General features: G+C 49.2%; 1 protein-coding gene across 2 annotated transcripts in view; it reads left to right on the top strand.

Annotated features, from left to right (window-relative positions):
- The window catches only part of OLFM2 (olfactomedin 2), a 59,351-nt gene that overhangs the window by 3,613 nt on the left and 33,188 nt on the right, over window positions 1-22,550 (top strand). The window contains exon 1 of one of the 2 annotated variants that reach the window (XM_032395929.1): window positions 12,523-12,775. The exons of the other annotated variant lie outside the window; for it this stretch is intronic. Coding sequence (XP_032251820.1) covers window positions 12,641-12,775 — 135 coding nt within the window. The 5' untranslated portion in view covers window positions 12,523-12,640. Of the gene's footprint in view, window positions 1-12,522; window positions 12,776-22,550 lie in introns of those variants that run through there. 2 annotated transcript variants of the gene reach the window in all.

Below are 22,550 nucleotides of genomic sequence, written 5' to 3'. Positions count from 1 at the left end.
GAGCCAGGCACCCAGTAGGAGCTCAACAAGCATCTGTTAAAATAAAAACTTTAATGAATGGATGAATCTCCCTCCTCCTCCCACAGAGTCTCTTTCTTTCTCAAACAGTGGGACTCTTGTACCAAAGGAGGGGTGAAGGAACAGCTGTCCCCTCGGGCCATCCCCTACCCATTTCAAGTCAACCTCCGCTCTTGGATCGGAGGCATCAGGAAAACCCATCTTCCTCATCTGTGCCTCAATTCCATTATAGGGCACCACTATTTGGGGTTAACATCCTGTTCTCCTGGGCTCCTTTAGAAAATGTAAATGTCCCAGGTGGAGGGAAGTAAAAGGAAGTCTTGAGGATACTCAGATAAGTGAATTGGACATTTTCTTCCTAGGGAAGGGGCGGGGGGGGGGGGGGGGCGGAACCGGGCCTCAAGATGAAAGAGCTAGGGTGACACCTAGTGGTAAGATGAGGTTTGTGCAGAGATTGCGTGTGTCCGCATGGCTCTGCTGCAGGTGTGCAGGCGGAAAGTGTGTCAATGCCTTGGGCCAGGGTGGGGCAACTGGGGCACTAGCCTCAGATGCAAAATTGAAGGGATGCCCCCCAAAAAAGTCAGAAACCAAGATAAATAATATTTTAACAAAATCAAAATTAATGCAAAAAAAAATCGGTGATACAAAATGTCAAAACTTTAAATAAACACCAGAACTCATTCTGCACTTGAGGGACTCATGTCACTTGCCTCGTGACCCCTGGCCCTACAAGAATTCATCTGTAGTGTCCATGGGGCTGTATGTTTCAGAACCACGTACTTGGCATTGACCGAGCTGGGCACAGGGACATGTGTGTGCCATAATCACATCCTGTGGGTATGTGTCCACAGTGACTCTTTTCATACGGGTTGACCACGTGCATGTGGATGGGTTTCTCATGAGCCTGGCAACTGGTGTGGGCAATGACTTTTGTCCCCAGAACTCAGCGTCAGTGCCCGGGAAGCGATAACTTGTTTTCACTTATTCTTTTTTTTTTAAGATTTTATTTATTTGCGAGAGAGAGAATGAGAGACAGAGAGCATGAGAGGGAGGGGGGTCAGAGGGAGAAGCAGACTCCCTGCCGAGCAGGGAGCCCGATGCGGGACTCGATCCCGGGACTCCAGGATCATGACCTGAGCCGAAGGCAGTCGCTTAACCAACTGAGCCACCAGGCGCCCCTGTTTTCACTTATTCTTGTACTCCTGTGTTCACTTAGAAAGCGCTCATTGAGAGTCTTCTGCATTTTGAGCCTCCCACCAGACACCAAGGTCTGCGTGACAGCATGAGCTCTTAAGGGGTGGGATGGAAGATTTAACTCCTCCAAAGCTGAGTCTGGCTGTGCTGGGAAGAAGGGGGTTGACAGGAGTGAGAGAACTTGTCCCGCTTTTCGGGAACTCTTGTCTGAGAACACCCATACATCTTCATGCTGAGTGGAAGCCTGGTGCATCTCACAGCTTCACCCACCCAGGGCTCAGCCACAAACCAAGGAGAAACCAGGAAGAACAGAGAGGAGTCAGAATAGAGTCAATGAAGTCTGTGTGCGGAAGCTTATTTGTGTTGCTTCTGGGAGCCCCAGTAGGCTCTCTCGGGGCCTGTTCACTCTTATTTGACACATAGTTCTGGCCGTCCTGGACAGCTCGCATCTCAGCCCTGCTTAGCAGACAGAAGACAGGGAGTCACAGCCAGAGAAGAAAGAAACCAAAAGGCAAAGTCAGTTGAAGCCACTGGATGAAATGGCAAATAGCTCCTCACCTTTTCTTTTCTTTTTCTTTCTTTTTTTTTTTTTAAAGATTTTATTTATTTGACAGAGAGAGACACAGCGAGAGAGGGAACACAAGCAGGGGGAGTGGGAGAGGGAGAAGCAGGCTCCCCGCGGAGCAGGGAGCCCGATGCGGGGCTTGATCCCAGGACCCTGGGATCATGACCTGAGCCGAAGGCAGACGCTTAACGACTGAGCCACCCAGGCGCCCCACTCCTCACCTTTTTTGACCCTGAGAAAGTCCTGGTTGTTCCCAAGAAAAATACATGGTGAACACCCATGATAAACCAGATTCTTTCTCTTCCTAACGTCTCTAGTCATTTCTATGTGAAAGACACCAAGTGAGCACATACAAGCGTGTGACACAGCCCACCGTGGAGTAGTTCTCAGGACTAAGTAAGGGTGTGTGTGTGTGTGTGTGTGTGTGTGTGTGTGTTTAAATAGAAGACTTTTTAAAATTGTGGCAAAATACACACAACATAAAATTTACCATCTTAGCTATTTTTAAATGTACAATTCTTGGGGGTGCCTGGGTGGCTCAGTCGGTTAAACAGCTGCCTTCGGCTCTGGTCGTGATCCCAGGGTCCTGGGATCGAGTCCCACATTGGGCTCCTTGCTTAGTGGGGAGTCTTTCTCCCTCTGCCGTTCCCCCCTGCTTTTGCTTGCTCTCCCCCGCCCCCGTTTCAAATAAATACATAAAATCTTTAAAAAAAAATAAAATGTACAATTCTCTCATGTTAAGTACATTCACATAGTTGTGCGATCATCACCACAATCCATCCCCAGAACTCTGTTCATCTTGCAAAACTGAACTTCTACCTATTAAACAACCCCGCATTCCCTTCTCTCCCAGACCCCATGAACCCCCTTTCTACTTTCTGTCTCTATGCATTTGACTACTCTAGGTACTTCATATAAGTGGAATAATGCAGTATTTGTCTTTTTGTGACTGGCTTATTTCACCCAGCATCGTGTCCTCAACGCTCATCCCATGTCATGGTAGGAGTCAGCACCTCTCTCCTTTTATTTTTATTTATTTATTTGAGAGAGAGAGAGAGAGAGCATGAGCAAGGAAGAGAGGCAGAAGGAGAAGCAGACTCCCTGCTGAGCAGAGAGCCTGATGTGGGGGCTCCATCCCAGGACCCTGGGATCATGACCTGAGCTGAAGGCAGCCGCTTAATCGACTGAGCCACCCAGGCGTCCCCATCACTTCCCTCCTTCTTAAGGCTGCACACGATTCCATTGTGTGGATGCAACACATTTTGTTTATCCATTCATCCTTCAGTGGACATTTGGGTTGCTTCCACCTTTTGGCTATTGTGAATGATGCCACTGTGAACATGAGGTGCGAATATCTCTTTGAGACCTTGCTTCTAACTCTTTTGGGCATATGCCTGGAAGAGGGATTGCTGCCATATTGTTTTCCACAGTGGCCACACCATGTTACATTCCACCAAAGAACCTGGGCTCCAGGTTCTTTAATCCTCAGCGGCATTGTTGTTACTACTTGACTTTTTGACTTTAGCCCGTGGGTGTGATGTGATCTCATTGTGGTTTTGATTTGCACTTCATGAAGAGTTCGTGATGTTGGGCTTCTTTTTATGTGTTTATTGTTGTTTGTATATCTTCTTTGGAGAAATGTCAAGTCTTTTGTCCATTTTAAAATCAGGTTGGTTTTCTGTTGTTTAAGTAAAAGGTGAGAGAGTGAGGGGGAGGAGGGGCAGAGGGAGAGGGAGAATCTTAAGCAGGCTCCACGCTCAGCAGGGATGTGGGGCTTGATCTCATCACCCTGAGATCATGACCTGAGCCAAAATCAAGAGTTGGACACTTAACCTACTGAGCCACCCAAGTGCCCCTAAGTAAAAGATTTTAAAGCCAGGAATGAGACCTGGTTGGATTTGAGTGAGGGCCAGAGGCTCTGGCTATAACATGGAAGACACTGGAGTTGGGAGAGTGAAGGCATGAAGACAGCATTACCTCAGGAGCTGGCAAGGCCTGAGGCAAATTGGTGGCAGCCAGAGGCCTAGCAGGACTAACATTTGGGGAATGGAAGGAGTGAACCTCTCATTGTCTGGGATCCTTAACAAGGACAACTGTCTCCTTCCCAACCTTCTCCTGGAATTCTGAACCAGGCAGGAGAGCAGAGATGACAGCAGGGGCGTGGGGCTCCCAGACTTTCAGGGAGACAAAAGCGAGACATGTTTCAACACCGTTTCCAAGCACTTGCTGTCACCAAACAAAATGCTGAAAGTAGGCAACAGGCTAGAAGATTAACGCCATTTGTGTTCTGAGGCGTGCAAAGCTCTGTGTGTATGGGACATGAGTTCATGCCTTGTGTGTGAATGAAAGAGGCCACAGGTCTTCTTGCAAAGGACACTTAGTTTCTCTTGGTTTGTGTTTTGTTTTTGTTTTCTTTTGGGTTTGTGTTTCTTAGCTTTTCTACCGGCAGTTTCCATCGTTTTTACCTGCTGCACACCAAACAGGGAAGGAACTTATACCTGAATTCATATATCTGAGTAAATTTTCTTCTTGACGTAAAATATATCTACCGAGAAGTGCGCAGATTATAAAGGTGCAGCTCGATAAATTGTCTTGAAGTGACATGGTGTAACCAGCACCAGGTAAAGAAACAAAACTTTTCAAATATCCCGAAGTCCCCCTCATGCTTCTTCTAGCCACCTGCTCCCCAAGAGTTACCACTGAGCTAACGTCTGTCTCTCACTATGCACGGGTTTGGCCAGCTTTGTAACTTAATGAAGTCATGAGGTATGTAGTTGTGGGGGCCTGGCTGGTCTCACTTAACATTATGTTTGTAAGATGCCGCCATATTACTGTTTTGTGGTCCTTGCCCGTTTTCATCACTTTATGGCATTCCATTGTGTGACTATACCATGAAATATTCGTTCTACTGTTTCTGGGCATTTGGGCTGGTGAAGTTTGCGGCTGACCTAAACAGTGCTGATATAAATATTCTGACACTCTGTCTTCAGCAGATGCTTGTTCGCATTTCTGCTGGGTATTAGCGGAATCCTGATTCATGGCATTGGATCATAGCTGGGTTAGATTTCTGTAAGCCTCTGGTCACATTTTTGTTGACCAAACAAGAATGCCACCTAGTTTTATGTATGTTTCTACTTAAAAAACACCTTATTTAATATGTATTGTTGGTTGGTTAACATCAAACTCATGGCCAAAGACATTATAACTCACGCCTGAATGAAGCTTATTGACAAGATGTATTTTCTCCAAAGACATGTCACAGGCTGCTTGTACTTTGAAACACTACACAGCAGTTAGCACTATGCTTGGGGGCCACTTAAAATAGTGAAATCACTAATAAAAAGCACACCAAAAAAATGTGAAAACCTTGGCACCAAATAACCAGTGAAAAAGATGCTCGTTTACAGTTATAAGAGCTGAAACAAGAAGGCAGAATATGGTTGTGTTGGACCTCAGTTGGGAATCTGCGGGTTGGTGACTCCATTCTTTTTTTTTTTTGCCACTGCATGCATGTCCATGAATGACCACAAAAGCCCCATGAATATTGATTTTGGGGTTACAAATAAATCACAGTGAGTTGGCGAGTTTGCCAATATGGAATCCACAAATAATGAGACTCCACTGTATGTACCGAGGAGCAGAATTGCTGAGTTGTAGGGGAGGAATATATTGAGCTTTAGGAGATGCTGCCAGTCTTCTAAAGTCTCAAAGACTCTTCCGTTTTCCCATTTACTCATCCACCGGTAGTATTTGAGCATTCCAGCTGCTCCGCATTGTGACCAGCCCTTGGTGGTGTCTTTCCTTTTTCCTTTAGATATTCCAGTGGGTGTGTAGTGGTAGCATGTTTTGGATTTAATTTACATTTCCTGATGATTAATATTACATACCTTTTCACATGTTTATTGACACTTAGTGTTCCATTTTGTGAAATGCTCTATTCCGCTGCCTGCCTTTTTCTTTTCTTTTTTTTTTTTTTTTAAAGATTTTATTTATTTATTTGAGAGAGAGAGAATGAGAGGCAGAGAGCATGAGAGGGAGGAGGGTCAGAGGGAGAAGCAGGCTCCCTGCCGAGCAGGGAGCCCGACGCGGGACTCGATCCCGGGACTCCAGGATCATGACCTGAGCCGAAGGCAGTCGCTTAACCAACTGAGCCACCCAGGCGCCCCTGCCTGCCTTTTTCTTACTGATTTGTAGGAATATATGTGTGCCTGTGTATCCAGATTTTACATCTGTATCTGCATCTATCCATACAGATCTCATATAGATTAAATAAGATATGAGTTCTCTGTTGGACATAAGGATTGCAAATATCTTCTCCCACTCTGTGGCTTGTCTTTTCATTCTCTTAATGGAGTCTTTGATCAATAGACCTTCTTAATTTTAATGTAGTTCAAATAATATTTTCCCCCTTTTAAGGTTAGTGCTTGTTAGGGCCCAGTTTTAGAAATCTTTGCCTACCCTCAGAGTAATGAAGATGTTCTTCTATATTTTCTTCTAAAAGATTTATTGTTTACCTTTCATATTTAGATGTACAATCCATCTGGAATTGATTTTTGCATAGGATATGAGGTAGGGATCATTTATTCTTTCCCCTGTGAATAGACCCAGTTGACCAAGCACCATGTCGACTCTGGAGCCTGACCGTCTGGGATTGTATCCTGGAGGCCTTCGGGAAATTTCTTAGCATCTCTGTGCCTCTGTTTCCTCATTTTTAAAAATGGGAATTGTAATCCTATCTACTTCTACTCAGTGATAGTCTGAGGGTTAAGTGAGTTATTATAAGTACATTGCTGCTAATGATACCTAGCATGGGATAGGTACTCAGTAAACCTTAGCAACCATGGTTATTATTTCTGACAGTTGTCAACTTTTTCCCTCCAGAGAATTTTCAGGTCAGGGAAAAACCATTTCTTTCCGTGGCTCGTGGTCATGGCGCATTCAGGTTGCTCTAACAGAATATCATGGACTGAGTGGCTCATAAACAACAGACATGTATATCTCACAGTTCTGGAGGCTGGGAAGTCCAAGATCAGAGTGCTGGCAGATTGGGTGTTTTCTCACTGTTTTCTTCTATGGTGGAAGGGAGACAGAGCTCTCCGAGCTCTCTTTTATAAGGACACTAACCTGTTCATGAGGGTGGAGCCACCCTCATGACTCAATCATCTCCCAAAGGCCTCATCTCCAAATACCATCACATTGGGGATTAGGTTTCAACTTAGGAATTTGGGGGGGGGGGGCGGTGCACAAACATTCAACCTAAGGCACTCCCCAACACAATGCTTAGAGTGATGATGGTGATGGGAAAGAAGGGATACTTTTTTGGGGTGCCTGGCTGGCTCAGTTGGAGGAGTGTGTGACTCTTGATCTCAGGGTTGTGAGTTTGAGCCCCACATTGGGTGTAGGGATGACTTAAATAAATAAATATTAGGGGCGTCTGGGTGGTGCAGTTGGTTGAGTCTGACTCTTGGTTTTGGCTCAGGTCGTGATCTCAGGGTTGTGAGAGTCTACTTAAGACTCTCCCTCTTCCCCTACCCCCTCTCTAAAATAAATAAATAAATCTTAAAAAAATATTATATATGAAAGAAGGGATACTTTCTGGAGACATTTCTATCAAGATCAGCGGGCATTGGTGCTGGTTTGGATGGAGTAGGGAAGGAGAAGGAAGGGTAAGGGGAGCACAATCTGTAGTTCCTAACTGAGGGTACATCTGAGCCAGGACCAGGGGGAGGCAAGCAAGGAAACTGGGGCACAAAATTTAAGGACTCATTCTCACATCAGTTCATTGCAGGGCACCTCAGGGGAGGGGGCTTGAAGGGAAAATTTAAGAATGCCCCCCCCCTTAAAGTTTTGTTGAGGTATAATTTACATGCCATAAAATCTACCTGTTTAAGTGTGCAATTCAGTGACTTTTTAGTAAATTTACAGAGTTGTGTAAACATCACCCCAATCCAGTTTTAGGACATTTCCATCACCCCCAGAAGATCCCTCGTGCCCATTTGTAGTCCATCCCCACACCCACCCTCAGTTCCAGGCAATCACTAATCTAATTTCTGTCTCTATTGGTTTGCCTTTTCTGGACATTTTGTATAGATGGAATCATACAAAATGTGGCCTTTTTAAAAAAGATTTTATTTATTTGAGAGAGAGAGAGGGCAGGAGCTGGGGGAGGGGCAGAGGGCGAGGGAGAGGGAGAAGCAGACTCCTCCCTGAGCAGGGAGCCCAACATGGGGCTCAAAGCCAGGACCCTGGGATCACAACCTGAGCTGAAGGCAGATGTTTAACTGACTGAGCACCTAGGCGCCCCAAAATGTGGCCTTTTGTATCTGGTTTCTTTCACTTAGAAAATATTCTCAAGGTTCATCCATGTTGTAGCATATATCTACAGTTTGTTCCTTTTTATTGCTGAATAACATTCCCTTTTATGGATGTACCACAATTTGTTTATCCATTTGCTAGTTGATGGGCATTTGGATGGTTTCATTCATGATGAAAAATTTTGGCTTGAATATTCACATACAAGTCTTGCAATGGACATATTTATCTCGGGTAGATGGAACTGTTGGGTCTTATGGTAAGTTTCTGTTTAACCTTTTTTAAAAAGATTTTATTTATTTATTTATTTATTTATTTATTTATTTATTTTAGAGAGAGAGTGCGAGTGGGGGGCGGTGAGGGAGGAGGAAGAGGGAAAGAGGGAAGAATCTCAAGCAGACTCCATGCTGAGTATGAAGCCCAACACAGGGCTCTATCTCATGACCCTGAGATCATGACTTGAGCCAAAACCAAGAGTCAAATGATCAACCAACTGAGCCACTCAGGCACCCCTGTTTAACTTTTTAAGAAAGGGCTAAATTGTTTCTCAAAGTGGTTGCAACATTTTTTATTCCCACTAGCAATAGGTTCCCATTTCTCTACATCATCACCAGCACTGCCTGTCTTTCTGATTGAGGTTGTTCTGGTGGGCATCATGTGCTGTGAGTCCTGGAAAACACAAGTGGGAATGTCCAAGAAGCAGATGGGCATAGGGGTCTGAACTCCAGCTGGAGATCTGAGCTGTAGATATACCTTTGGGAGCCTCAGCTGTAGATTCATTTAGTCACTAATCAACAACATTTTTTGAATACCTACTATGTGCCAAGCACTAAGTTCTAAGCCCTGGGGTTTCGGCTGTGAAAAATACAGCCAGGTAGGTACCCTTGTGAAATTGAAAGTCTAGTGGAGGAGACAGACCATAAACAAATAAAAGTAATGTCAGTCACATAGGGATAAATGCTGTTTGAGAAAATAGAGCAGAGTGAGGGACAGAGAGTGGTGGGGGCTGGTATCATCGATGAAGTGGCCAGGGAAGGTCCTTCAGACATGATGACCATATCACTCAGAGTTCAGTTAGGGAAAAAAACCACTCTAGGTGTTTCAGAGAGGGAATTTAATACAGGGAATTGGTTAAGTGTAAGATGGAAGAGTTGAGAAGCCAAGCTGATGGGACGATCAGGGAATCCAGCAATAAACCACAGTACAAAGCTGCTTGAGGGACCTGACAAATGGGTGTTGTGATGAGGAGGGGGCTCTTGTGTGGGAGCTGGGACCATGGAGGAGATGTAGCCACCATCTGAATGCATCACAACCCCAAGCAGAAAGAGCGGGGAGAAATACCCTGGATTCTCCCTTCCTTCCCACCCTCCAGTCTCCTTCCAGTGCCTCCCATTGGATAAACCTAACAGGATGCCAATGTGTAAGGGAACCTGGGAAATGTAGGTTTCTGGAGAAAGGTAGGGCATGCCTCTGACCTACACAGTGATAAAGCAGAGATATAAGTGAAGTAAAGGAACAGCTATATGTGTATCTGTGGTAATAGTTCGGGGGGGGCGCCTGCGTGGCTCAGTCGGTTAAGCGTCCAGCTCTTGATTTTGGCTCAGGTCATGATCACAGGGTCCTGGGATGCAGCCCTGCATCGGGCTCCAAGTTCAGTGGGGAGTCTGCTTGAGGATTCTCTCTCTCTCCTGCTGCCTCTCCCCCCACTCTCATGCATGTGCTCTCTCTCAGATAAATTAATAAATCTTAAAAAAAAAAAAAAAAAAGCATTCTGGGTAGAGTGGACAGCAATGCACAGCAAGTACAAAGGTCCTGAGGTGGGAATGTGCCAGACAGAACCAAAACCTTGGGAGTGGGTGTCATGGTCCAGGCACAGTATACAGAATGAGACAAGTGGGGACTCAGGACAAAACCGTGTGAGACATAGACATTTCGGGAGAAGGCAGGAGACAGTGATGATGCAGCCAGAGAGGTGGGAGTGGAACTAGGAAATGATAAGGTGTCTCTGAAATCAAAAGAGAAATTACTTTCGAGAAAGAGGGAATGATCCATGAAGACTAACCTGTGGGGTAACTAAATGAGGGCTCATGTGAAGCTGTGGAACAGGCAAATTGGAAGGTCACTGCTGCCTTTGGTGAGAGGAGTTTGGAAGCACTGAGGAGGTAGGAGGTGAGGGAGTAGAGACAGCAAATGCAGATGTGAGTGTAGACCACTCCTTGGAGGAGTTTGACTGGAAGGAGCTAGGGCAGTTTCCCACAGCACCGATGGTGAGAGAATGAAAGAGTATCAGTGGGTTCAAAATTCTCTAAGCTAGGACACCCTGGAGCCCAGTGGTTTTGGAGTCTGAAATCAGACAGACCTGGGTTAAAATCCTGAGCCCCTATTTACCTGCTGGGTCACCCTGAGTTGGTCCCCTCTCTTCTCTGAGCCCAGTTTCTTCACCTGCAAATAGGGATGTTGCTGTACTTTTCATGGGAGGTTGCAGCTGGTGCTCAGCCAGCACATTTGCAAAGTGTTCAGCACTTGTAAATGCAAGCTGTAGTACAAGGAGGCAAGGACTCATCTCATTTTTTAAAGCTTATCATCAGTTGCAAATAATAACAATGGCAGCTACTATTTATGAAATGCTTAGCGTGTCCCAGACACCCTGCAAAGTACTTTATAAGCACATCACCCACTCTCCCAGACACACGCATGCTCTCCCAGCTCACTCTGCTCCAACCACACTGGCCTGTTCCTTGAACACTTACGTTCCTGCCTCAGAGCCTTTGCACTTGCTGTTCTCTTCGTCAGTAACTCTTCCCTCAGATATCCAAATGGCTCCCTCCCTCACCTTCTTCAGGTCTCTGCCCAAGTATCACTCTCCAACCATCCTGACTAAAGTTTACTCTCCTACTTCGTCTGGATGCCCCTTCCTCCCCATAGCCTATGTATTTTACCCCCCCCCCCCCCCCCCGGCAACCATCTCTCTTGCCCCATATAATTTTCAGCTCCACAAAGGCATTTTTATCTGTTGTTCACAGTGTGTTGCACATAGTAGATGTTCAATAAATCTTTAACTTGATTCTCAGGACACCTAAGCCCTTTACACATATTAGGTACATGGGTCCTCACAACCACCCACATTGCAGATGAGGAAACTGAGGCAGAGAGGTCTTTGCTGGGGGTCACCAGGGTCAGCACCTGCCTCTCGGTGTGAAGCTCAGAAAAAAGGGCAGTTCAAGACCCCTACCGCCCTGTCCAGCGCTTCTCCCTCGGCGGCGAGCCCTCGGCTAGCGGCCACGGCCAGGAAAGGCCTGAGTCATCGCCGCCTCCAGACGGCGGCGGCCGCGGGCTGCGGGAGACGGCGGCGGCGGCCGGGGCGGCAGCGCGAGGTGATGCGGGGACGCCGGGAGGGGGCGTGAGTGCAGGGAAAACAGAGGAAATTAAAACCCTCCGGGGGCTCCTCCCCGCCGCCTCGCCACCCCCGCCGCCGGCTGGTGCGTGGGTGGGTGGGGGGCCGCTCTGCACTCCCCCTCCGCGGCAGGGGCGGACCCCGAGCCCTGGGGCCCGGAGGAAGGTCCGAAGTGTCCGTTCCCCGCCCCCACCCCAAGTTCGAGTTGTGAGTGGAGACCCGCCTGGGACTAGTCTGCGAAAGGCTGGCTCCTCCGTCTCAGCCGCCCCGGGTTATGATGCGCCCCTCGGCGTAGTGGGAAATCCTCCCGGCTGCCCGGGTGACCCCCCCACACTGCCGCACCGTCATCCAAGCAGTCGCGTCTACTGGCTCTAGACCCGCCACTCTGGGCTTCCCTGGTCCCGAAGCCACAGGGGGGTCCCCAGAGTGGTACCGGGGAAGTCTCTTCCCCTAGGGAAAGGAGACCCTGTGCTGCCCGGTTCAGGGGTGCCCACGGGTCTAGCCCCCACGGCCCCCGACGCCTGCGCTCCCGGGTTCGAGAGCCGGGGTCGGGGTCCTAAGCGTAGGAGGGTGGGGGCTTGCGACTCCGGCCCCCTGCCAGCTTCGGGTGGTCCGCGTGCGGCGGCCGCCCACTGAGCCCGGGGGGCTGTCGAGCGCCTAGGGCTCCGAAAGGGGCTGTGCGCGGAGGGTGGCCCGGGAGTGCCGGGGGAGGGGGGTAGCGGGAACACCGCTGGGGGGCGGGGCTGGGAATACCGCGGCGGTGGGGGTGGGGCAGGTGGGGAACGCCACCGCAGGGGGCCCTCACCCGGGGGGGCGGTCCCCGCGGGACGGCGGTGGGGCCTGGGGAGGGGGGGCGGTCTGGGCGCCCCCCGCCCCCGCCGGGCTCCGGGCCGGAGCCGTGACGTCACGGCGGCTGGAAGTGCCCGGCGCGGAGGCGCGGGAGGGGGTGGGGGGCCGAGCCGGCGCTTTATAAGCGGAGCCCGCCAGGCGCGCCGAGCCGCAGCCCGCGTCCGCGAGCCCCCCTGCCGGCCGCGGTCCCGGCCCCCAGCTTGCGCTCGCGCCCCCGGGGCGGCTGGGTGGCGAGGGACCGAGCGCCAGGCGGCGGGCCGGAGAAGGGACGCGCGGCGGGCGGCCGCGGGGCATGAGGCGGGGGCGCGATGTCGGTGCCACTGCTCAAGATCGGGGCCGTGCTGAGCACCATGGCCATGGTCACCAACTGGATGTCGCAGACGCTGCCCTCGCTCGTGGGGCTCAACGGTACCGTGTCCCGTGCGGGCGCCTCCGAGAAAATCGTGAGTGGCCGCCGCGCGGGGGGCACTCCCGGGGGGCGTGGTGCCCGCGCCGCCGCCGCCGCAGCCCCCGGGGGCCCCCGCCCCCCAGCTTCCCTGCGCGCCTGGTCGGGGGGGCGCCCTCCCGGGGCTGGGGGCTGGACGCGGAGGAGCCCCGGGATCCCGATCCCCTCCCCGCGCCGTTTATTCTTGTTATTATTATTACTGCTTCTCATTATTAGTGAGCAGTGTCCGAGGGGCAACAATGTACGAGGCTCGCTCGGCTCCCCGCGCAGGCGGCAAGGGCTGCGCAACTGAGCCCGGTCCCGCTGAGTGGGGCGGAGCGGGAGGGTAGGTTCGGAAGGCTGGAAGGGACGCTGCCTCTGAATGGGGCAACCACGGGGTCTCAGAGCGTCTCCACCTTCGGGATCGCTGCCTGTCTGTGTATCTCTGAGTCGTCCCGTCTGTCTCTCTTTTTCTCTCCGTCTCTATCTGTTCTTTCCCCTCTGGTTTGCTTCTCTCTGTCTCTCCCTGTCTTTGTCTCTGTCTCTGTTGCACTGTCTCTGACTTTGTATCTCTTTTTGTCTGTCTTTTTCTCTCCCCTGCAGCCCCCCCCCCCCCCCCCCCCCCCCCCCCCCCCGCCCTCCCGCCCCAGCATCTCCTTCCTGGTTACCTGCTTCACCATGTGCTGAATATTTATTCCCAGAACTCGCTCTCTTTAGGAGGCAGATGGCTCTCAAGACTGGGGCAGGGGCAAGGGCTGGCCCGGCCCCCAGAAGCACAGGATTGCCCCTTCCCTCATCCCATCCTATCCTCCTCTATCACCTTCATCCTCCAGCTCCCCTTGCCACAGAGCTTTTTTGGGGAGGGGGCAGGGAGACTCAATCATGATCAATAACAGTGTTCCTGGTGTCCTGGGGAAAGGGGAGAAGGCAGCCTCCACTGCAAACTTCCCTCGGTCTCCTCAAGATATGGCCCTCCCTTCCCATCTTTTCCCCTCTTCCATCTGTTTGCGGGACTCCTCCCAATAGGTGGAACTGGGGTGCATGGAGCTCCCTCTCCTGCTCAATGTTTCCCTAACTTCACCAGCTCCCTTGTTCAGCCTCCAGTGGCCACCACACCACTTCTTTCTTTCTCCTTGCTGAAAGGAAAAGAAGTCTTCGCTCCCAAGGGTGGAAGGCAAGTGGAGGGGGGCGGGGATGACGAGCACTGTGCCCAGGCTTTGTCCCACCCCTGGGGGGAAATGGTATTGGGCTTGGCGCTGGTGAGAGCTTTCAGTCCAAATTCTCAGACTTGAAGATAATATGTGAAACAATGTCTTTCTGCATGTCTGTCACATCGAGTGATATGATTCGAGTATATTCTGGTGTGTTTATCTAGGCATGAGTTTTGGTGTGTAAATGGGGTTGGGTGTGAATTGAGGGAGAAAGTTTATGAGCTTTGCCAACATGAGGGTCCAAGTGTATCTTCCTGTGTGTGAAGGTATGTCCCCGAATGAGTGTGAGTGTGTCCGGGTGTGGATGTGTCTAAGTGTATATCTGCAGTTCTATGTCCCTGACTGTGGGCTTGTGTGTGTTACATGATTGCATGTGCACATAGGAGTTTGTGACAGCCTTTTAGCTCTTGCCTTCTGAGGGGGAAGAGAGATTGAAATCAGAAGCCACATTCCCCTCCCCCACCCTCACAGTGTGAGTTTGTGTAAATGTGTGCATGTAATATGTATAGCATATGGTGTGTGGGGAAGGTGTACATAAGTGTGGAAGAGTATGTCTCTGAGTTATGATTTTGTTTGTGCTACTATGTACGTGTGTGTTTGTGTGCATGTAAGTGTAGACATGTATGTCTTCAGAAGTGTGTGTGCATATGTGTGTATCTATGAATGGTGTGTGTGCCTACCTTGTATACATGTGGGTGGATTCCTGTGTGAACCATGTGTTTTCTGTAAGCGTGTGTACATATACATGTACCCAAACAGAACTGGTCTCCATTCTGACCCATCTGTAGCTAATAGGACCACAATCTAGTGCTACCATGAAATTACCTGCTGAAAGCTAGTATTTCTTTCATCCCTGATCCCCATCCCATCCCTCAGTCTCACTAAGCCTTGCACAAGGACTCTGTGGAGTGAGATGCCAGGAGACTTAGGATAGGACCTGAAGGGGAACTGTCACGAGAGAGTGCTCTAGAAATGGTCTTGGGAGTCTGGTAGACCAAGGTTGGGATCCACTCTCCCCCACCTTGCTCTATGACTTGCTCTTGACTCTGGGTGCCAGTGAGTTCACCACTCTGAGCTGTGGTTTCCTCATATATAAAATGGGAATGATAATTCCTACCTCACAGAACTGTTGTGAGTAACAGAGATCTATAGTCCAGCTCCCCACTCATCGTGCTTCCATCTGTTTCACCAGGATCCATCCATCTCTTTATCCTCCCATTCATCTCTCCATCCACCTCTCCATCCATCTCTTCAGCCAACCATTATCCATCATCTATCTCTCCACCTCTCCTTCCATGCATCCATCCCTCCATCCATCCATCTCTCTATCCATCCATCATCCAGCAATCTCTTCGTCTATCCTTTATGTATCCATCCTTCCATCCATTTTGTTTATTCAGCAGAACTATTGATTGCCTCCTCTATGTCAAGCATGTTTATACTTAAAAGCTCCAGCTCAGTGCCTGACATAGTAGATGCTCAGTTAGTGATAGGACTCGAAGTCATACATATCTGGGTTTGAATTCTGGCCCTGCACTTTACTAGCAGTATGCCCTTGGGGAAATTATTTAACCTCTCTAAGCTTCAGTATCCTCATTAGTCAAGGAGAGTTTAGGGTCCCCATTAGACCATAGGATCCATGAGGAACCACTGAGAACATCTGTGTTTTGCTCATTATTAAACCCTAAGGCCTGATGCATAGTAACCCCACAATAAATATTTGTCAAGTGACTGAACCAACAATGACATCTTCATAAGGATTCATGGATTCCACCTTCAAGTGGAAACAAATGGCTGGGAGCATAGTAGGTGTTCAGTAAGGAGGGGTTTCTTCATTTGCCGTGGTAGCCAAGCACATAGTAGGCACAGAATAAATATTTGTCAAGTGTCGAAATCAAAAATCCACCTTCCTGGGGCACCTGGGCGGCTCAGTCAGTGGAACATGTGACTCTTGACCTTGGGGTTGTGAGTTCAAGCCCCATGTTGGGCGTAGAGATTACTTAAAAATAAAATTGTTAAAAAAAATCCACCTTCCTCAGGGTTGGGGAGAACAAATGGAAGTTACTAGGCACATCCTAGGTGCTCAGTAAGAAGGAGTTGTAGAAACTCCCCATGCACCAACATGGGTTAACGGAGGGGTTCAGGGACTCGTAGCAAGAATTCCCAGTCATGAGGCAGAAGACTGGATGCTGGTGTTTGACTGAATAAAGGGCCTCAGTGCTGAGGTGGAGGTGAGCCCAGACCCTCTGGCCATTCTTGTCTCAGGCTTCTCCTCCCTGATTTGATCTGAAGAAGCAGCTTAGCATTCTAAGAGATTCTGAGTGGTGTTTCAGGCCATCTCTGGAAAGGAATGGGGAAGAAGCTTCCACCACTACTACCTTTGGCCAACTCTCAGCCATAAACCATCCCTGTGGGATGGGAGCCTTCAGCGGAATGGCTCCTCACCTGGGTGTCATAAATCCAGAACCAGACTAAGAGCTGTCAGCCCCTTTCCAGCGGCTACTGTCATTACAGCGACTGAGGAGAATTACCCGCACCTTATATGTTATGCCCTTGCCCATCCACTCACCCCTCCTTAAGGGCTGGAAAAAGGAAGGGGAGATGAACAAGAGGTATTCTGTTTGGGGAGGACCCTTTTCCTCATGGGAGGAATGGGGAGGGGAGGGTCTAAGCAGCTATGCACAAAAGGGCTCTTTGAGGACTTCCTGCAAAGAACCAAAGCTCAGATTCCATGTCTTTTCTTGAGAGTTTCCTGGGGGTGGGGGGGAAGGTGCCAGAGATGCCGTATCAGTCAAGAGAGGTCAAGGTACACCAGGTACCTTGTGGTTTAACACAACACAGTTTCATTTCTCCTTTGCACTATATACCCATTGTTGGCTGGAGAACTTTATTCATAGTAGTCATTCAGGGACCCAGGAGGATGGAGGCTGTGTGGTGACATGATCATTGAAACAGAAAAAGGAAGGGTACAGCAAATCCTCCATCAGTTCCTAAAGCTCTACCCTGGAATGTTACTTTGGTCATTTCATTTGTTAACACAAGTCACATGGTGTGTCTAACCTCAAAAAAGGTGAGAAGTGTGGTCCTACCATGACCTGAACAGAGAGGAGTGGCCAGATATTTGTGAACAGCCCTAAACAGCACCCCACTCTGCTGATCCCTCCCCCTCTTATCCTAAGTAACAAGAATTCTCTTAGAGGGTATCTCCACTTGTTCATTCACTCATTTATTTAACAAATACTTATTGAGCATATACTTTGTGCTAGGCATTCTAGGTGCCAGGGACATAACAGTGAACAAAACAGACAGATATCCTTGTCCTCAGGGAACTGATATTCTAGAGCAGATAGGGAGAAATAAATAACTATATAGATAAATCTATAATATTTTAGATGGTGATGCATGTACTATGAAGAAGCATAAGAGCAGTATAAGGGGAGTGGAGAGTGATGGGGGATTATTTTAGATTGAGTGGCCCCTCTGAACAGGTGACATTTGAGCAGAGAGCTGAAGGAAGTGAGAGAGGGCTCAATTCTAAAGGAAGAGAGTTAACAAATAGAGGGAAGAGCAAGTGCAAAGGCCCTGAGGTGGGAATGTGCCTGAAATGTTGGAGAAACAGTGAGGAAACCAGTGGCTGAAGCAGAGTGAGCAAAGGGGAGAAAGCAGTTGGAGATGAGGGCGGGGAGGTGGCAGGGGAGCTGCATCTGTTCAGGGGTAGGGGAACCTTGTAGGGATTTTAGTTTTAACCTGTAACTCCTCATGCTTTCCATTTCTCCTTGCGCTTTTAACTTTCTAATATACTCTGCATAGTCCACTTATTTATCTTGTTGTCTTCTGATTCATTCCCCACTATAATGTCAGCTCCACGAGGGCAGGGATTTTTAAAAACTTTTATTGACTGTTGTAGCCCTAGTGCCTGGCATAGGACCTAGCAATAGTAAGTGTTCAATAAATACTTGTTAAGCAAATAAATGGAATTCCAGGGAGGGTTCTGAGCAGAAGAGGGACAGGACTTAGCTCAGGTGTTCAGTTTCCCTCTGGTCCCTGAGGGGGATGAGGGCAGGAGCCAGAAGACCAGGGAGGAGGCCACTGCACTGATCCAGGTGAGTGAGGATGGGGGCTAGACCAAGGTAGGGGCCAAAGGGGTGGAGAAAAGTAGGCATATTGTGGATTTGACCCCCACCTACCATATGTACCTGCTCCTAAATTGTGGACTTCCAGCTTCTGCTCAAACACTTCAAAGTGTGAGGAAACATTTATTGAGCACCTACTTTGTACTGGGAAGTTTCCTGGACTATGGGACATAGAGATGAATAACATCCCTGACTTCAAGCAGATTGCAGCCTCGTCAACAGTACTTGGGACACGACATGGTATGTGTGGTAATAAGGATATTTCTGGAGTGTTATAGGGGTGCAGAGGAGGACACTGAAACCAGCCAGGGTACAGCGGAGGTTTCCTGGAGGTGGTGGTACTCACACTGAGTCTTACGGTTGAGAAAGAATTGGCCGGGTGAAGACAGAGCAAGAAGGAACAGCATGAACAAAGGCTCAGAGGCAATGGGCATCCTGGTGAGCACAAAGAGACCAAGCAATTCAGAGTTCCTGGAGATTTATGTGCCATGCTGGGAGGAGTGTGGAAGTGGCCTGAGTAGCCAGAAGGGTCCACGTCATGAAGGAATTTGGCCGGAGGTGTCTGCACTTCATTCTGAGTGTCAAAGGATGGGAGATTTGGAGGGATTTGGAGCAGAAAAGGAATATGAAGTTGCTTATTGCATTTTTAAAAAGATTTATTTCCTTATTTTAGAGAAAGAGAGAGAGCGTGAGTGGGAGGGGCAGAGGCAGAGGGAGAGAGAATCTCAAGCAGACTCTGCACTGAGTGTGGAGCCTGTCACGGGCCTCGATCTCATGACCCTGAGATCACAACCTGAGCTGAAACCAAGAGTCGGCCCTCAACTGACTGCGCCACCCAGGCGCCCCTGCCTGTTGCATTTTTTTTTTTTAAGATTTAATTTATTTATTTGACAGAGAGAGACACAACAAGAGAGAGAACACAAGCAGGGGGAGTGGGAGAGGGAGAAGCAGGCTTCCCGCTGAGCAGGGAGCCCAAAGTGGGGCTCAATGCGGGGCTCAATGTGGGGCTTGATGTGGGGCTCGATCCCAGGACCTGAGATCATGACCTGAGCTGAAGGCAGATGATTAACGACTGAGCCACCCAGGCGCCCCTGCCTGTTGCATTTTTAGAGACCTCTAGTTGTTAGAAAATCCTTCTAGATTGTGAGTGTGAAATTTCCCTCCTTTGAACTTTTGCCTACCTCACTTGAACCAAATCTAAACTCCTGACTCTGGTCCAACTCATTAAGCCTGAGTTTCTTTATCCATGAAATGGGGATAATGGTGGAATGTTCCATATAACATTGTGCTTAGCTGTGTACCTGACATATGGAAGGTGCCTATAAAGGTTAGCTGTTGTAATTATTATTGCTATTATTATTATTACAAGACCCTACCTGCCCGAGTCTCAGGTCTTGGACCACTCTTCCATCCCTCTTCTTGTTCCTGCCTCTGGAACTTTGCATTTGCTGTGCCATCCTCCAGGAACCTCCTCTAGCCTGCTCCTTCTCACCACTCAGGTCCCAACTCAAATGTCACCTCCTCAGAGAGACCTCCTTTGACCACCCCAGCTAGAATGTCCCCACACTGTTATTTGGACCTGTTCTATTTTCTGCCCAGCACTCATAATTATCTGAAATCATCTTGGTAATTATTGGCCACCAACAGAATAGAAGTGCCATGTAAGCACTTTGTCCCTTTTGTTTATTACTGGGATCTTCTCCTTTAGGGCAGTAGGTATGTCCTGAATGGTCTCAGTTCTTTCTGCCCCCATGAGACTACTGCCCCTTCTTCCTCCTGATGGCACCTTTGAACTTTGATGAGTATTTCTGTGATTCCTGAATCTTTTCTTATGGATCAGAAGTGTCTGTTTCTTTTCTTTTCTTTTTTTAAAGATTTATTTATTTATTTTGAGAGAGAGAGAGAGAAAGCAGGATGAGGGGCAGAGGGAGAAGGAGAGAGAATCTTGAGCAGACTCCCCACTGAGTGTGGAGCCTGATGTGGGGCTCAATGTGGGGCTTGATCTCATGACCCTGAGACCATAACCTGAGCTGAAATCAAGAGTCAGACTCTTAACCAACTGAGCCACCCAGGCATCCCAGAAGCATCTGTTTCTTAAAGCTTTTTTTCATGTGCCCTTGTTTTTCAATCCTTCTGTTTGAACGGATGTCTGATGAATGTGCACTTTGCCAACTTCCCACATCAAGGCATGGAGTAATCTTGCCACCAGAGAGCAGAGTCATTCCCAACCAGCAATCATTGAGTCCCTCCATATGCTAAGTCCTGTGCTGGGGACTGGAAATAGAGCAGTGAACAAGGGAGACTGTTTCTTCTCTCTTAAAGCTTCGTAGGGAGACATAGTGAATGTGGAATTGTGGAATTGGCTATATAATCACAGTTTGGTAGGGGTCATGAAGGAGAAGATATGGAGCCATGAAGACATGTAATTGGGAAGGGGTGGTCAGGGAAGGCTTCCCTGAAGAGGTGACATTTGCCCTGAGACATGAAGGTTGAGTAAGAGTTGGGCAGAGCTGAGCTGGTAAGGTGGAGGGAGATAGGCCAAGAGAACTGGGTGAGTGAAGGTGTTGGGGTGGGATGGCAGGTGGTGTTTCTGAGGAGCTGATGAGGTAGGTAGCAGCTTGAGCCCATCAGGTGTTCCTGACTACCACCCTAGACCTCGTCCACCCCAAGTTTGATGCCAACATAAGAAATGGCTTGAGGTGCAGCCTGTGTCTCTACTGTCAGCACCGTGGACAGCCATGAAGGGAAGGTGGTCTAGGCTTTAGGGCCACTTGATCTGTGACTAAAACTGTCTTCTTCCTCTTCCAGAGGGAAGCTCTGGTTTCTGCTTCTTGGTGTCTTTCATGTCCCCAGCATCCTTCTCCCCTCTGACTCTGGATGGCTGACGCCGCTTTGTGAAACACCAGTGGGGAGCAGCCACAAAGCTGGGCAAGGAAGGAAAGCAGCCATCTGGGGGAGGCCCAGGAGTTTTGAGAGAGTTTGATGTGGGCTTGGGTCTGTCTGTGTGTGGGAGAGAAGAGGCTGCCACTTGGAGACCTAGGGGGGCAGTCTGGTTCCCAATCTTGTCTCTCTCTGTCTCACCGTTGATGCTTCACTGTCTTTAAACTCTGTCTTTTGAGTCTCTGTTTCTGTCCATTTCTTTCTCGTATTTTTGTCTCATAAACTATATTTTCCTCTCTCTGTCTTAACTGTGTTTTTACAACACATGGTTGACATTCAGTAAATGTTTGTTGAGTGAATGTTGATGATTATCTCTGTCTGCCTGTGTCTCAGTGTCTGCCTCTCTTTGTCATACTGTCTTCTATGTTTCTGTCTGTCCCTGAGTCCTCTGTGTGTCTCTGTCTTTGTCTCTGTGTGTCTCTTTTGTCTCTGATTCTGTCATCTCTGTCTCTTGGTGTCTCTGCCTCTATATCTGTTCCATCCCTATCTCTAGGTCTATGTCTGTCTGTCAGCCTCTCTCTCTCTCTCTCTCTCTCTCTCTCTGGGATCCTGTTTCTATGTTAGCATAGCTGCTGTATCATAGTCCAGGACTCTGACAGGGGTTGGGGGAGAGACCAGCATTCTTAGACCTGAGAGGGCTCTTGAGACAGGACAGAACCAGAAGCCAGGGTGGGTGTTGGCAGGATTCCTGAATGGGACAGGATGAGCCAGACCAGTGTGAGCCCTTGAAGGCCCTAGAGGGGGTCTGGGGATTGGAGCCAAGCTTTGATGGGAGCCCAGGGTGAGGTGTGGGTGGGTGCCCGAGCTCCAGGTGAGCCCCTTCCCTCCACCTCCCTTCCTCCCCCGCTGCCACCTAGGAAGGTCTCCCTCTAGGACCCAGCCATCAGGCCCCAGCGCTGGCTCCAGGATGGAACAGCTGTCTGGGCTGCAGCTGCAGAAGCTCATTTTGAACAAGGGAGATGATTGCAGGGGTGACTGGGGGAGGGAGAGAGAAGGGGAGAGTAGCAAGGGCCAAAGAGGAATCAGGCTTGATTGTTGCTGCTGCTGCTGCAGTGGCTAGTTTGCCCAGGAGATGGGGAGACCAGGTGAGGCAGGGAAAGGCAGAGGGAGGTCTGTCTGCCCGGCCATGGTCCATCTGTCCCCACTTCTGGTCTCCCTGTCGTGAAGTTTCTCCTCCCGTCTCTGGCAGCCTGTCCCTCTTCCCGCATTTCAGGGTCTGCATCCCGATTCTGCTGGCGTCGCGTGACCTCCCCCGTTGCCTGTTGTCCTGTCTCCTGCCCTGTCCCCTGCAGCTTCCCCATGTCTCTCTGCCTGTATCTCTCTGTCTCTCTGCCTGCCACTCTGCCTGGATCTCTGTGTCTCTCTGAGCCTCCCTGCCTGTCCCTCAGTGTTGCTGCCATTGTCAGAAGCACAGCTAGGGTTCAAGCAGCCCTTTGGATTGCTCTTTCTTTTCTTGTCATTTCTGTGATACTCAGGGGCTGGAGACAAATAGAGATGGCAAATTCCCAGG

This window comes from Phoca vitulina, unplaced genomic scaffold (genome assembly GCF_004348235.1).
Source record: "Phoca vitulina isolate PV1807 unplaced genomic scaffold, GSC_HSeal_1.0 scaffold89, whole genome shotgun sequence".
Classification (NCBI taxonomy): domain Eukaryota; kingdom Metazoa; phylum Chordata; class Mammalia; order Carnivora; family Phocidae; genus Phoca; species Phoca vitulina.
Note: the sequence above shows the minus strand (reverse complement) of the source record. Positions and strands in the feature narration are given on the sequence as shown.